The sequence below is a fragment of the Littorina saxatilis genome, linkage group LG8 (assembly GCF_037325665.1).
Source record: "Littorina saxatilis isolate snail1 linkage group LG8, US_GU_Lsax_2.0, whole genome shotgun sequence".
In the NCBI taxonomy this organism is placed as follows: Eukaryota; Metazoa; Mollusca; class Gastropoda; order Littorinimorpha; family Littorinidae; genus Littorina; species Littorina saxatilis.
In genome coordinates, this window is record NC_090252.1 from 14234702 (window position 1) to 14249703 (window position 15002).

At 42.5% G+C, this 15002-nt stretch overlaps 1 protein-coding gene and 1 long non-coding RNA gene across 3 annotated transcripts in view; both read left to right on the forward strand.

The window, feature by feature from the left end:
- LOC138972882 (uncharacterized) overlaps positions 1-15002 on the forward strand; it is a 189318-nt gene that overhangs the window by 25713 nt on the left and 148603 nt on the right. The gene's annotated exons all lie outside the window — the stretch shown is intronic.
- Positions 5112-11466, forward strand: LOC138972187 (uncharacterized). Of its 2 annotated transcripts, none has more exons than XM_070344930.1 (4): positions 5112-5349; positions 7777-7935; positions 10352-10525; positions 11263-11466. In XM_070344930.1, the coding sequence occupies exons 1-4, from the start codon at positions 5259-5261 to the stop codon at positions 11328-11330; spliced, it is 492 nt and encodes a 163-aa protein (XP_070201031.1). In that variant the 5' UTR covers positions 5112-5258; the 3' UTR covers positions 11331-11466. The 2 variants fall into 2 exon arrangements, with proteins under 2 accessions (XP_070201031.1, XP_070201032.1); XM_070344931.1 differs by having other exon boundaries at positions 7804-7935; positions 11263-11465.

The window sequence follows — 15002 nt, forward strand, 5'->3', positions numbered from 1 at the left end:
ACATTTTGTCCTATATTTTCTTCCGTCATCATTTCTCCTTTTGTTACCTAACGTTTCTTTATTTCAATTTCACAGATAGCAACATATATGCGAGTCACAAGTCAATTATTTTTCTTAAACTTAACTCTTTTTCAAAAATACATCCGATCTCTAAAGGGGTACCGTATCTATAAATACCTATGCACATTTTTGCAATCAAGATCAGCAAATTGACATAGTTTGCTTCAGCGGATGAAATAGAATTCCTTTTAACTAGGCCAAATAGGGCATCCCGCACATCAACATGAATTCTTTTTGAACAAGCGGTGAAGAAGGCTTCTTCAACAAGATTCCACACTTTGCTTATTTTTATACAATAATAAAAGAAATGTTCGATATAATCTGTCTCTTCTGTACAATGTGTACAACTAATACTCTCAGCAATGCCCATTTTATACAATATAATGTTCGTTGGATAAATGTTATGAGTTATTTTCCAGTGTAGCAGTCTCAATCTTACTTCTTTTGATGCGTTGCTTGCTATCTGCCAAATGTCCTTGTTTATTTCAATTCCCATCTTTCTTTTCCAGAAACTGACTGCAATAGTCTCAGTTTGATAAGCGTATTGTTGTTGGCGCTCGGGTAACAGGGAGCGAAGGGCAAATGCCTCTGAATCATACTGAACAAAGTAAATAATGTGATCAACGGTGGAGTGATCTTTCCGAAACCCTGCTTGTATATCACCGAGTAAATGTTGCTCTTCTACCCAACTCGATAAACGCTTATTAGTAATGAAACTATACAACTTGCCACAGATGTTTAACAAAGATATACCTCCATAATTGTCTGGTGGTTTGTACATCGCCCTTTTTATGTAAGGGGTGGATGATGGCTTCAGTCCACGCTTCAGGGTAAACTCCAGAGGGAAAAAAAAGCATTAAACAGTTGGACCAAAAAAAGAATAATATGAGCATGTGCACATTTGAAAACTTCTGGTATGACTCCATCAGGTCCAGCAGCTTTCAGCTACCTCATGGATGATGTATTGAAGGAATTGTTGCACAGTGCACAGTAGTTTTTTTAACTTAGACATTTTCATAGAGTTTGCCAGCACAAGAAAAGTCCATATACAAGAAATGCAACAGTGCACAAGCACCACAATTCAACTACCGTCAAACAGAAGAAAAATGAGTGCAAAAAGAATTTTTTTGATCCCACTACATATATTATTTAGTAAAGGGAGTCAATAGAGCTGGTTATCCTAAATATGTTCATTCAGTAATAGAGTCGCACCAGTTTGGAACTTACTGTCTAACAGTTCCAAAATGCCCACTAGTGTTAACCAGTCCAAGAACCGACTCGACAGTGAACGGTCAATGAAAAAAAGCCTTTATGAGTACGATGGGTGACACTTGTCACACAAGTTCAACATCCGCATGAATCATAACTGACACAAATACAATTTGGAATAATACGAGGGGACGTAAACAAACCGCGAGGCCTGCTCATTTTCCCTTCTACCTTGCCTATCTACTTTTCTGCCTGCAAATCAACGATGTATCTTAAATAACTGCATATGAAAGAAGACATGTTTAACTATTGAAATGGGCAGAAATGTGAAAATAGTAGAAGTGACCCAAACAAAGTGAGGGGTCCCAGTGGCACTGGAACTCACCAACTGTGTCCAAAATCAGGACAGCACATATCAGTGTTTCTTTCTCCGTCATTCCCGTCCTGCTCAATCGTCCTCTGCACTTTGATCTTCGAGCTTTTGTCTTGCAAGCTAGGCTGCAGATTGTCTGTGTTTCGTTTTGTATCAAACAGGACACACAACAAACTACACCAGCAGGCAGTGCAAAAGAACACACCCCTGACCACTCTCTAGAATTGGTTTGCTTGATGTGACGTCACACCTACATCATAATGTTCCGGTATTATGAGTTATGATGATGATGATGATCGGTGTCGATGGACATATGGAACAGTGACAAAGGTGGATTTGGTGTTGACGGTTTATTGAGTCATAAGCACGACGCCATGATGATAGCAAAAGTAAGGGACATCATCCCCGGGAGAACACCGAGTTGTTTCCCTTGCATTAGGACCCAAAGGTACAACATTACATACATCATTACAATGACGTCATTTCAATGATGAAAAAGAACAATAAATGGTCGGTTCACACGACCTTACCTATTTCTGAGTATTGGTCAACAGATATCAATTGTTTGACGTTGCTTACAGCCTAGAGTAGAGGTCTATGAGTATGACAAAACAAAATGTCACACGCTTTCCTTCTTTGCCACAACTAAAGCAAACGTGTGCAAGATTGTATGTTGCACGCTTTAGGATCATGACAAGAACGGATTCAAACTCAAAATCGTCCCTCCAAAAGCCAAAATATGCACACACGACTTTTACTTCTCCTGCTGTTATCGTTTCTTCTCTTTACAAATTCTTCAACGCTCAGAGTACTGAAAACGGCATCCCAGACGACAGTACTGTTTTCATGGGCGAATTTAGCTGCCCTTGGAAAGTGGCTCGCTCAGAAGGCCTGTTAGTCTGACACTATAAGGACAGAGTTCTGAACATATATGACAAAGATTCCGGAATGAACAAACATTTCCGGATGCAGACACAAAAAGGCGTCATGAAGAATGCGATGCTTCAAAAGATACAGACTGTGACGATGACTGTGACGTCATTCACATATACCGAGACATCATTCACGGTTGTTCGGTCACTTCCGTCAAAAAGTAGATCTCTCCACAATGGCTGCTCCTGTCTTTAGGTTTGTCAAGCTTGAGTACACAAAACGTGTTTGTTCTCTCCTCTGTTGAAGCTGTGAGACATAAATGCTATTCCAACTTGGTCGTGTGACAAATTTTTCTTCCACACTCGATTAGCTGATGTCTAACTCAGCCTGACGGCTTCGTTAGACAATCAACGTAATCTCGTGTGGAAGAAAACGTCTGTCACACGACCAAGTCGGATTAGCGGGTAATGTTACAACTCATTGTCTCCCAGGTACGGATATCCGTACCCGCTCATATGGCTCTATCTGACCAGACTGTTAGCTTCAGTCACTTCCTGAAACGTCGATCTAACGCCTGTATTCCAGTGTGTTGATACACAGTTACTACACAGTAACTACAATTCTGAGTGACCTGCTGCAGCTCAGCAGGTCTCGGGTAAAAAAAACTTGGTCAACATAGGAGGGGTAGAAAGTGTTAACAGTAGGGGAGACCGGGGCTAGTCCGCCCCCGGGGCACATCCGTCTTTGTCTGTTTATTCTTACGTTTGCCACCTTTTAGTCATTCACACCATGTGGGAGTGGTGTCCCTTCTTCCCGCCATATCCTGCAGAAGTTCAGAGGTTGCGCGCCCATATATCGTGAGTACAGATCACAAAAAGTGTTTTTCTTCATTTTTGTAACATGAATGCATAGGAGTTGACTTAGGTTTTAATGCATTACCTCTGAGAACAAATACTTAGTCTTGGTGTCGAGTGAAAGTGCGTTAATTAAGGTCGAGTTCTGACGAAAGTTTTGCTTCTTCCTTCCCATGTTGTGCTCGTTATCTGGCACTAGAGTTGCCTGCCCGTGCAGGGGCAAGTCCGCCTATTTGTCATGGGGCATGTTCGCCGTAAGCAGTATGTACAACAAATGTTCATGCGCACATAAAAACTGTCTGCACATTGATATCAGCTACACATTTGTCTTGATGTAAAATAAAAGAAATCAGTCTTCTAGTTCATCAAACTCGCCAGTTATGCTACCAAAAGCATAAAAGTAGCATAAAAGTAGGCGGACTAGCCCCGGTCTCCCCTACCTCGACCCAGAGACTCAAAAAAGTGTCTGTATATCTAAAACTATTGGGAGTTTTTAATTGAGATTTTATGTAATCGTCAAACAACATAGAACCTTCCTATCGACCACTTTTTAAAGGATTATCATTGTAAACCTTCAAAAAAACAATGACGTCATTTAAATTTACACAGCCCGGATGTGGTGGACGACCCATATGGAATTAAAGAAGACATTCTCCCGTTCTTATCCCTATAGTGGATGGCGTGGGTCGTGTACGACCCATTCTCTGCAAAGAGGCGGTAAAGAGTTTATCCCTATTCGGATGGCGTGGGTCGTGTACGACCCATACTTTTTACGTTAAATCCTTCTTTAGAAAGTATGGGTCGTACACGACCCACATCATCCGGACTGCGTAGTCCAAAAACATGATCCGGTGAAGGTTAAGTAGACAGACAGACAATCACTTATGATACAGATAATAAACTTATCTAAAATTTGTCGACAAATCTCGCGTGCAAAGCTATACTGACTCGACAGTCTATCTGTTTTTGAATTGGTGTTGCACAGATCTGGGTTCGGGGTGAGGGAGGGGGAGGGGGGTGGGGAGGCTAGAGAGAGGATGAGCTCATTCCAAACACAATGGCACTAGCAGTAAAACAGTTATTTCGGCTTGGCTTCTTGCCCTCATTCCAGTGAGAAGGAAACACACAGACACACACAGACACAGACACACACAGACACACACAGACACACACACACAGACACACACACTCACACATACATACACACACTCACACACACACACATACATACTTACATATACACACACACACACACACGCCCACACACACACACACAAACACACTCACACACACACACTCACTCACACACGCACACACACACACACACACACACACACACACACACACACACACACACACACACACACACGGGTATTTTGTCCCTCAGTAAGTTCATGCAGTGAGTGTGGGACCTTGTGACCACGATTCATTAGCCCCCCCCCCCCCCCCCCCCAAGGCTTACAACTCCTTCCATCTCCACCACCCCCCCCCCCCCCCCCCCCCCCCCCCCCCCCCCCACTCCCTCCCGCCTTTTCCTTCTAGTAACTTTTACGATCAGTACAGTCTTAGCACATTTCCCTTTCTATCGCACATCAACAGGAAATATCACCATACGTCAGCGGTGAAGGTTGGAATATAACTCACGGGAAAACACACAAGGAAATGAATGATACTCAATAATGACCTGTCATTTCCGTGTTGACAAGTCAATGTCATTATCACTGGCAATACATCCTCGAACAAAGGGCTAAGAGTGTAATAAGACTCCAGCCGCCTGACGCGGAAATCAAAACTGTCCACAATATGTGCTTGCACTTTTTTATAGTGTCCGCAGGCATGAATACAGCGCATTTCATACAGCTCTTTAATTGACCAGGTCTATCGGTGATATGGAGTTTCTACAATACCGCAGATTTTCGTGGTGGGTTTTGCTCACAACTGTGTCGGCTCTGAACACGTTTTGCAACGCTTCGAAACACAGTGAGTAGGCGCCTATACGTGTTTTGGCAAATGTGTAACTGAGGCACGGTTCGATGAGAAGAGATGTAATATCGTTGTTGTTTGTGCACATGTGTAGGACAAGGAACGATGAAGGAAGATATATTATGAGAAAAATGGTATAGTATATTGTTATGTTTATTATCGTTATTGTTAGACACAATTTGTTGAGCAAGCAACGACGACAGACAGAAATATTTTTCCAGCTCAGGGAATAATAAGTTAGTTCTGGATAACGTAAGCGCGACAAAATAAGATGTTTGATGGGTTGTTGACAGACCAGCTTTTTTGTCCGTCCGAGGGGGAGCATGTCGTCTTTTGTTTCATATTTATTGACCAAGGCCGAAGGCCGCCGCGGTCAATAAATATGAAACAAAAGTCGATATGCCCCCCGAGGACCGACAAAAAAGCTGGTCTGACAACAAACCACCAAACATCGTTTTTGTCATCATTTTGGTAGTGAGAAAATAAGTGCCAAATCAACACAGGGAGCCATGCTTTGAAACACGAGTTCCGTTTTGATAACTCATGGTTTGGGGCCCCAGCACGTTGTTGCAATCAAAGCTGGCGTGTGAAAGCAACTTTCTGTGTTTTGAGTTCATAAAATGTTGAGATAAATATGTCAGGTTTGAGGATGCACAGTTCTGTATGTTCCTCTCAGTATTCCACCCCCTCGGTTTTCAGTTGTAAATATTAAGCTTAGTGATCGAATGTGGAAGCTACGTTGGGTCAAAGGTCACAGAAGATTTGCGTCGTGCAGCGAAGGAAAGAATCGCGATCTTGTTTCCGACTCATTGCCTCTTTGTTTTTCATTAGACCTGTCATTCTGCTTGCTCGGCTTTGTTAGATGTTTGCATATCTTGTTGCTATGTTCTTTGCTTTTATTATTATTTCTTATTTGCGCTTCGTTTATCGATACAACGTCTTGTGCACGGGTCAAAATGTGTGTGTCAGGGGTCAATTGGTTTGACTTGAACTTGACGTTCGTGTTTCTCCGAACGTCTGTGTATCGAAACACAGATACACGCACTCCATGACTTTGTAAGAAGACAAAACATATCGCTAGGTTTCATTTGTTTGTGGTGAATTTATGACCTTTCATGAAGTAGTTTTGTTTTTTGTTTACTTTTGCCAGTTTGCCAGTTCGTTTTTGGAACTTTGCAAAGCAGTGTCGTGTCGTCTGTTTAGGTCTGGGGAAACGCCAATGAAAAGAGCCGAAGAATCCCCGAGCGTTTCTATTGGGTTTGCTTTTGATTATCCATGTATAACCTGCTTCCTGCAACTATGGTAACCGGGGATTTATTGCATGGGGAACATGAGATTTATTTCCCAGGTGTTTGTGAATGAAAACTCGTGAAATGATGACAAGAAGAAATGTCTCCCTGTTAGTAGGTAAACTTGTTGTTTTTACAACACAATTTTAGGATTAACAGTAATCGAAGAGCACCCAAACGTACTGTTTTAAATGTGAATGACCGTACGTTTAAACACCGATTTTAAGATATCCTTCGTCTTTGCAGTGACAGCCTTCTAACCACCAAACTAAAGTGTGTAGCTTTTGGAGAGGGGGGGGGGGGAGGTGGGGGTGGGAGTTAGGGGGCATTCACAGTCAAAACAGTTAATATCCTTGGTGTTTTCTGAACAGAGTGACATTGTTTCATGAATTACCTCTTCAACGGACACACATGGTAATTTGCGACATTTATTTTTATAGAAAAAATTATCAATCGCACACAAAGCAGCCAGGAAATTGATTTTGGGTATGTGTTCAAGTAGCGCAACACGGTGGCCTAGTGGTAAGGCGTCCGCCCAGTGAGCGGGAGGTCGTGGGTTCGAACCCCGGCCGGGTCATACCTAAGACTTTAAAAATTGGCAATCTAGTGGCTGCTCCGCCTGGCGTCTGGCATTATGGGGTTAGTGCTAGGACTGGTTGGTCCGGTGTCAGAATAATGTGACTGGGTGAGACATGAAGCCTGTGCTGCGACTTCTGTCTTGTGTGTGGCGCACGAGTTAAATGTCAAAGCAGCACCGCCCTGATATGGCCCTTCGTGGTCGGCTGGGCGTTAAGCAAACCAAAAACCAAATAAAAAGTGTTCAAGTGGGGAGAATGATGGTCCTACCCCATGTAAAAGCCTGGCCAGATCTGAGATGATGAGTCGAATCATTTACATGGCAGGGACTATGCCTTTACAATCCCTGCCAGGCCCACCAGAGCGAATTGTCTTTACGGTGACCAACACGGGAGGGACTTAGTGTTTTAAATCCCTGTCAGGCCTAACAAAGCGAAATGTCTTTACAGTGAACCATACGTTATCTAGTGTATAAAGTCCCGTTTAGGCCTAGCAGGGTGACATGTCTTAACAGTGATAACACGGAAGGAATTAACTGTGTGTTTTAAATCCCTGTCAGGCCTAACAGAGCGAAATGTCTCTACAGTGACCAACACGGGACAACCAGTGGAAAAAGATGAGAGTTCCAACACAACACGAGTTGTCGTCCCTGCTGTAAGCGCTGTCGTCATCATCATCCTTGCCGTTGTCGTCGTCATCGTCTGCGTGAGAGGATGTGGTAAGGGAGTTGCAGGGAAAGACTGGGGTACTGGGGGAGGGAGGGAGAGAGAGAGGGGGAGAGGGAGACAAAGTAAGAGAGATAGAGAGAGAAAGAGAGAGAATGTGAGAGTGAGGGGGGGGGGGGGTGGCAGAGAGAGAGAGAGAAAGAGAGAGAAAAAGAGACTTGGAGATACATAGAGAGAGAGATGGAGAGAGAGAGGGGGAGATAAAGAGAGAGAATAAAGAGAGAGACAGATGGGGAGATAAAGAGAGAGACAGACAGACAGACAGAGAGAGAATGAGAGAGAGAGAGATAAAGAGAGACAGACAGACAGAGAGAGAGACTGAGACAGAGAGTGAGAGAGAGAGAGAGAGAGGGAGATAACTCGAAAACAATAACTTTATTATGGAAGGATAATGCGGTCCTTTCTTACCTTTCTTTCTTATTATGTGATAGAGAGAAGGTGAGAGAGAGAGAGGGGGGGGGGGAGGAGAGAGAGCGGGAGAGAAAGAAATATTGAGAGAGAGATAAGATAAGATAAGATAACAAAAGATATTTTTTATTTACGAGGATAGGCCAATGATGTAAGCAGTACATGTTTTTTTTACAATCTGCCCTCACCCATGAGGGACAAGAATAGTACTAACACCTGAAAAAAAACCACCGTAACAAGTAACTCATGATATCATAATAAAAGTAATCAGAACAATTATGATAATGGTAATATAGAGAATACTACATGGCTTGCTGTGTCGTACCAGATTTACACGATTTTTTTTTAAATATTGAACTGCGAGCGAAAGCGAGTTGTTCACTATTTAAAAAAGCAACGAGTGTAAATCTGGTACGAAACAGCAAGCCATGTAGTATTCTGTTTATCCAACATACTTTTACTGAAAATGTCCTGCAGTCGAGGCAGCTAAATTGAAGACGCTTGTTTTGGAACCTCGATCTCTTCTGAAGCCTCGTGCAATCTATTACGTCAAAGTAAAGAAACGTCACTCAAAAAGTGTGGCGTGACGTGTTAGTTCTAAAAATTCATCGAGGGTAATTAGCGAGCGCAATTTTGTTTTCTATAATGACGTTTGTCTCGGTGACTTTGGCATCATAAGCAGTAGAAAAACAGGTCCATGCCAGACTTGCTTGACATGACCTCATTTACATGATATACACACGTCTGATTTGAACGATTATTATCTCACGAGTGTCTCTCTCACGTATGTAGGATAAACAACAAAACTACTAGTAATATTGATAATTAATTAAGTTATTGAGACTTCACAGTGCGCTACGAGGTTTATAGAGCACATGGAGAAAATGAGTTATTGAACGAAGCGCGCAAAGTTCAACAATTAATTTTCTCGATTTGCTCTATAAATCTTTTAGTGCACTGTGATTGTTTCAATAACGATATTATCAGTATATTAGAACGTTTGACAAGGCACTTTTTTCTGCGGGTGTTTGGATACATGCTGTCGAGTTAGATCTACTTCTGTGTGTGTGTCGGCTTTGCAAAAATTCGGGGGTATTGACGGTTTAATCGCCGACCATGCATTTTACGATTTGATAACCCTCTGCACCGTTTTATCGATTAGCAACTTACAGTATGAGTTACAGTTAGGCTAAATGTACCCGTGAGCATGCAGTTTCACTTTAGTATTCAGTTAATTATTGGTTAAAAACAAAAATACATGTAGGCTACCTAAATGTTCCATGCTCCCCAAAAATGAACGACCCCCAAGCAACTGAGTGACGTCCCCTGATGTCAAAGTGACACGTTGGTTCCCTCATTCGCAAAGAGAGAGAGAGAGAGAGAGAGAGAGAGAGAGAGAGAGAGAGAGAGAGAGAGAGAGAGAGAGGGTAGAGAAAGAGATGAGAAAGAGAGAGAGAGAGAGAGAGAGAGACGGAGAGACGGAGAGAGAGCGAGAGAGAGAGAGAGAGAGAGAGAGAGGGAGAGAGGGAAACGTGAGCGGTAGGGGGGGGTGTGTGTGTGTGTGTGTGTGTTAGAGAAACAGATAGGCAGGCAGACACTATCATTACAACCCCGGTATAGGGGTGTGTATAGGTTTCGGTCGATGTGTTTGTTTGTGTGTTTGTGTGTTTGTGTTCGCATATAGATCTCAAGAATGAACGGACCGATCGTCACCAAACTTGGTGAACAGGTTCTATACATTCCTGAGACGGTCCTTACAAAAATTGGGACCAGTCAAACACACGGTTAGGGAGTTATTGGTGGATTAAAATTATACAAGGACTTATAGAGGGACATCTTAATGGTCAAAGGGAAATAACCATTCTCACTCAGTCACTGCCACCAACTGAGAAGGTTATTTCTCGTTGACGGGGGTGTTTTTTTTCTACCTCGGAGGAATTTCTTGTTGATAACAGTTTCATTTGTAACAACATATTTTTCTGCTACCTATATTTTCTGCAGCTCGAAGAACACAACCCGGTGACCAAAATCTTGTTCCGTCAAGGAGTAACCTCTCACACAACGATGACGTCATGAGACATCAAGCCGCATCGGGAAACAACTACCAGTCAACAGGCAACGTGACGTCATGGGCATATGACGAAAGCCACAGATCGTCGGCGGCCAGCGTCAAAAGTGTGTAACTTTTAGGAAAAATTACAACAGTAGAGTTAACCAATTTTTAAGACCATCCACCTTTAACGATCCTAGTTGCTGACCAGATTTTCTGCTAATAACATCTGTTACCTGCATGTCTAGACTCTCTCCCTCTCAAGATCTTAACTTGCATAATTAGAGATCTCCAAAAGGGGTCCCACTGTAAAAGTACTGTTGCTACTTTTTTTGGTAATGTTTCACTGAGAGAGAGAGAGAGAGAGAGAGAGAGAGAGAGAGAGAGAGAGAGAGAGAGAGAGAGAGAGAGAGGGAGAGAGAGAGTGAGATAGAGAGAGAGAGAGAGAGATAGAGACAGAGAGAGAGAGAGAGAGGTGAGAGAGAGAGAAGAGCGAGAGAGATGAGAGAGAGAGAGAGGGGAGGAGAGAGAGCGAGAGGAGAGAGTGAGAGGAGAGAGAGATAGAGGAGAGGGACAGAGGAGAGAGAGTTGGAGAGAGAGAGAGGAGAGAGAGAGAGTGAGGGTAGAGAAAGAGAGAGAGAGAGAGAGAGAGAGAGAGAGAGAGAGAGAGAGAGAGAGAGAGAGAGAGAGAGAGAGATTGCTGATAATTATGTTGTTACCTTTGCAGTTTTTAATTTTTAATTTGTGCAGTATAGCACTTCCACTGTAAATTTCGTGGACATTTCTTGCAAACATAAAATGGCGCATTCTTTCCCGTACAACTATCACACAGAAACTTAATAATGTTATCTTCTGTGTGCAGATGACTATCTGATGCTTGTGGCCGCAGAGAAGGATATCTCCACTGACCCGTACATTTTGGTGGTCTGAAGTGGGAACAACATGTGATAGTGACCAAGAACCCTGACATTATTAACAGCTATTGTGTTTTCAGCGTAGCAATAGGGTCCGATATTTAGACGAGACAAGTATAATGCCGACGAGTCGCATTATACTTGTTCGAGTCTAAATATCGGACCTTATTCCCCCCTCTGCTTTTTTACCTCGGTAAACTTGTAGAGATAGTTATTTTTCGATAATGACCCAGCAACCAAACAAATAACGACCCAGCAACAGCCTGAATCCTCGATAGCGCAATGGGTTGAGAAGCTGTTCTGTGTCGGTACTACTTTTGCGACTAAAAAGTTCCGAACGCTCTAATGTACGAAGTATACATCTCTGGAGCCAACAGTACAAACATACCGCATTTAAATTAACAACTACACTGCTTGAACACATGAATCTCCATGAAAATCCATGAGTTCGGTTGTTTTCTGAATCTAGATCTGCCGTGCACAAACGTTCAACACAAGCAAATTTCCAAGGCAAGTAACTCTCATACTTTGTCTACCGACAAGAGTAGTTCCCCTTTCAAATTTCTTTTCACTCCGTTTCTTCGACAACAGATTGCAATCCGACGGTCAGTTACGCCTCGATCTGATATGATTTCAGCTTTCTCGACATTCAGACTGATAAATGTTGATATCACAGTCAAATCTAACGATAACTGATATTTTATTAGTTCATTCGAATACAACAAAAAGAAGTTTGATTTTTTTAAATTTTGAACAAGACTACTCATGAAGAAGACCAAAACACAACATAAACGGAAAACTAGAAACAACTGAAGAACTAGGATGCAACAAGGGAAGGAGAAGAGAACAGCTAATCGCGAGCAGACGGCAGCGAAGTTTCCAGTTTGGGTGAATGGCATTTATACTTGTCTCGTCATGAAGCGAATTTTTCAACCTCAGTTATAAACGACTACATGAATGTTAGTGCCATGGGTTGTACATCAATACTTCAGAGGGGAAGTGGGCTATTTAGTGTGGAGTTACGAGATAAGAAAAGCCGAATGCGAAAGTTTGTGTCAGTCGGCAACTGACACAGGCACACATCTTTCGACTTTGGGCATTTTGTGGTGTTTAGGGACAGAAAATAATTGATTTAGTCCTGTTTCATCGGGAAGTTAGCAGAAAAGGGTATGCTATCGACATTTGTAAAGCTGAAAAACATTCCCGAGAAGAATTTCAAGTTGTCAGTGTATGCTGTTGTCGATTAAGACATCGTGTGGTACAGATGAGTAAACCGGAACCATGGGTCTTTGTTATTGCCAATATGCTTTTGGATATTGGGAAAAATGGCCGACTTCCGTAGCATTATGCTTTGATGATCGGAAGAGACCATCCAATCACAGCCCCCGATTTCCCCCACGTGTCCATCAGAATTAACAGCTATTGTGTTTTAAGCGTAGCAATATGGTCCGATATTTAGAGGAGACAAGTATTATGTCGACGAGCTGAAGACGCGTCACATTATGGCTTGTCGAGTCTAAATATCGGACCCTATTGCTACGCTGAAAACACAATAGCGATTATATAGCTGTTATGACCTTGATTTGTTGTTCCAAACTTACAAAATGACAGTTTTTGCGTCGATGCGTTGATCTCAGGTTTTGATAGCAGACAAACTTCTTACGCGCATCATGTTCGCGCAGACATGCACACCGCTACACGCTTTCTGACTTTGGAAGAAAAACTGACTCCAAGTGCATTCGATTTCACAACACAGTTGTTCAAACAGCTTTTTAAGTTGTCAGTGTATGCTGTTGTCGATTAAAACATCGTGTGGTACAGATGGGTAAACCGGAACCATGCGTCTTTGTTATTGCCAATATACTTTTGGATATTGGCAAAAATGGCCGACTTCCGTAGCATTATGCTTTGATGATCGGAAGAGACCATCCAATCACAGCCCCCGAATTCCCCCACGTGTCCATCAGAATAGCTATATAGTGGTCTGAAGTCGGCACAAATGATGATACTTAATAGTGACCAAGAACCCTGACATTATAGTGGTCTGAAGTCGGCACAAATGATGATACTTAATAGTGACCAAGAACCCTGACATTATAGTGGTCTGAAGTCGGCACAAATGATGATACTTAATAGTGACCAAAGACCCTGACATTCTAGTGGTCTGAAGTGGGAACAACATGTGATAGTGACCTAGAACCCTGATATTATAGTGGTCTGAAGTCGGCACAAATGATGATACTTAATAGTGACCAAGAACCCTGACATTACAGTGGTCTGGAGTCAGCACAAATGATGATACTTAATAGTGACCAAAGACCCTGACATTCTAGTGGTCTGAAGTCGGCACAAATGATGATACGTAATAGTGACAATAGATCCTGACATTATTAACAGCTATTGTGTTTTCAGCGTAGCAATAGGGTCCGATATTTAGACGAGACAAGTATAATGCGACTCGTCTTCGACTCGTCGTTCGAGTCTAAATATAGGACCCTCAGTTTTGCTATGCTGAAAACACAATAGCGTTTATATTGTTATTCTGACATTATATTCTGTGTTAAAATCATGTTTTTGTCAACAACAACTACATGAATGGTCCATTTCGTCGAATGCAGACGACGGTTTAGTGCGCAGATCCCTTTGCGCACGTAGCCACAGAAATCACCGAACATTGAAAACCCACGGACACGTATACGAAGAAGACTCGAGATAACCGGATGTTTTGCATTACGTCAATATGCCAAAATTCAAATGACGTCACGTATCATGCTTGCTTACCTATGATTATTCTATGTTCGAAAGTCGGACTTCTATTGGGGATTCGCGTGACGAAGACTGCGGTAAATCTTTAGATGATAGGAGAACAAGGATTGTCTCAGAAGAAAGTCAACGACTGAATGTTTCAGACCGGTAACTTCATTTCATTATTGCACTATACAATGGACGTTCCATGGGGACAGGAGAGCTTGCTGATTGTATTTCATGTACGGTGAGCAAAAAACAAAAAACAAAAAAAGTAAATGGCATCGTCTGTCGACTAGTCACAGAAACAAACCTGGCGAGGTATGCGTGTACTTTATACACGTCGAAGAAACCGGAACCGTGCGTCTTTGTTATTGCCGATATCCTTTTGGATATCGGCAAAAAATTACCAACTTCCGTAGCGTTAAGCTTTGATGATCGGAAAAGGGATGTGTGAGACCATCCAATCAGAGCCCCCGAATTCCCCCACGTGTCTATCAGAATATATATAGTGGTCTGAAGTGGGCACACAATATAATACGTGATAGTGACCAAGGACCCTGACATTGTAGCGGTCTGGCGTCGGCACGACCTGTAATGGTGACCAAGAACTCTTATCTGTAGTGGTCTGAACTTGAGTGGATACAAAATATGATAACCAAGGACCCTTACATTGTGTGAAGTGGGCACAAAATATGACAGTTATACAATGACATCTTGTCCTGTGGCTTGTCCATGTTTGGTCTGCTGCCTGGCATCATCTGCTTTTAGCGCAAGAAGTGACGTTAGTTGCTAGTGTTTATACTAGAGCTTGTTTGTGGCAGGTTGTGTGCCTGGTCTTACCAGTGGTTTTATTTCTAATTTATTTCCAAAGAGACTTGCAAGCGTGTGGGTGTGTATGTGTGTGTGCGTGCGTGCGTCCGTCCGTGCGTGCGTGAGTGCG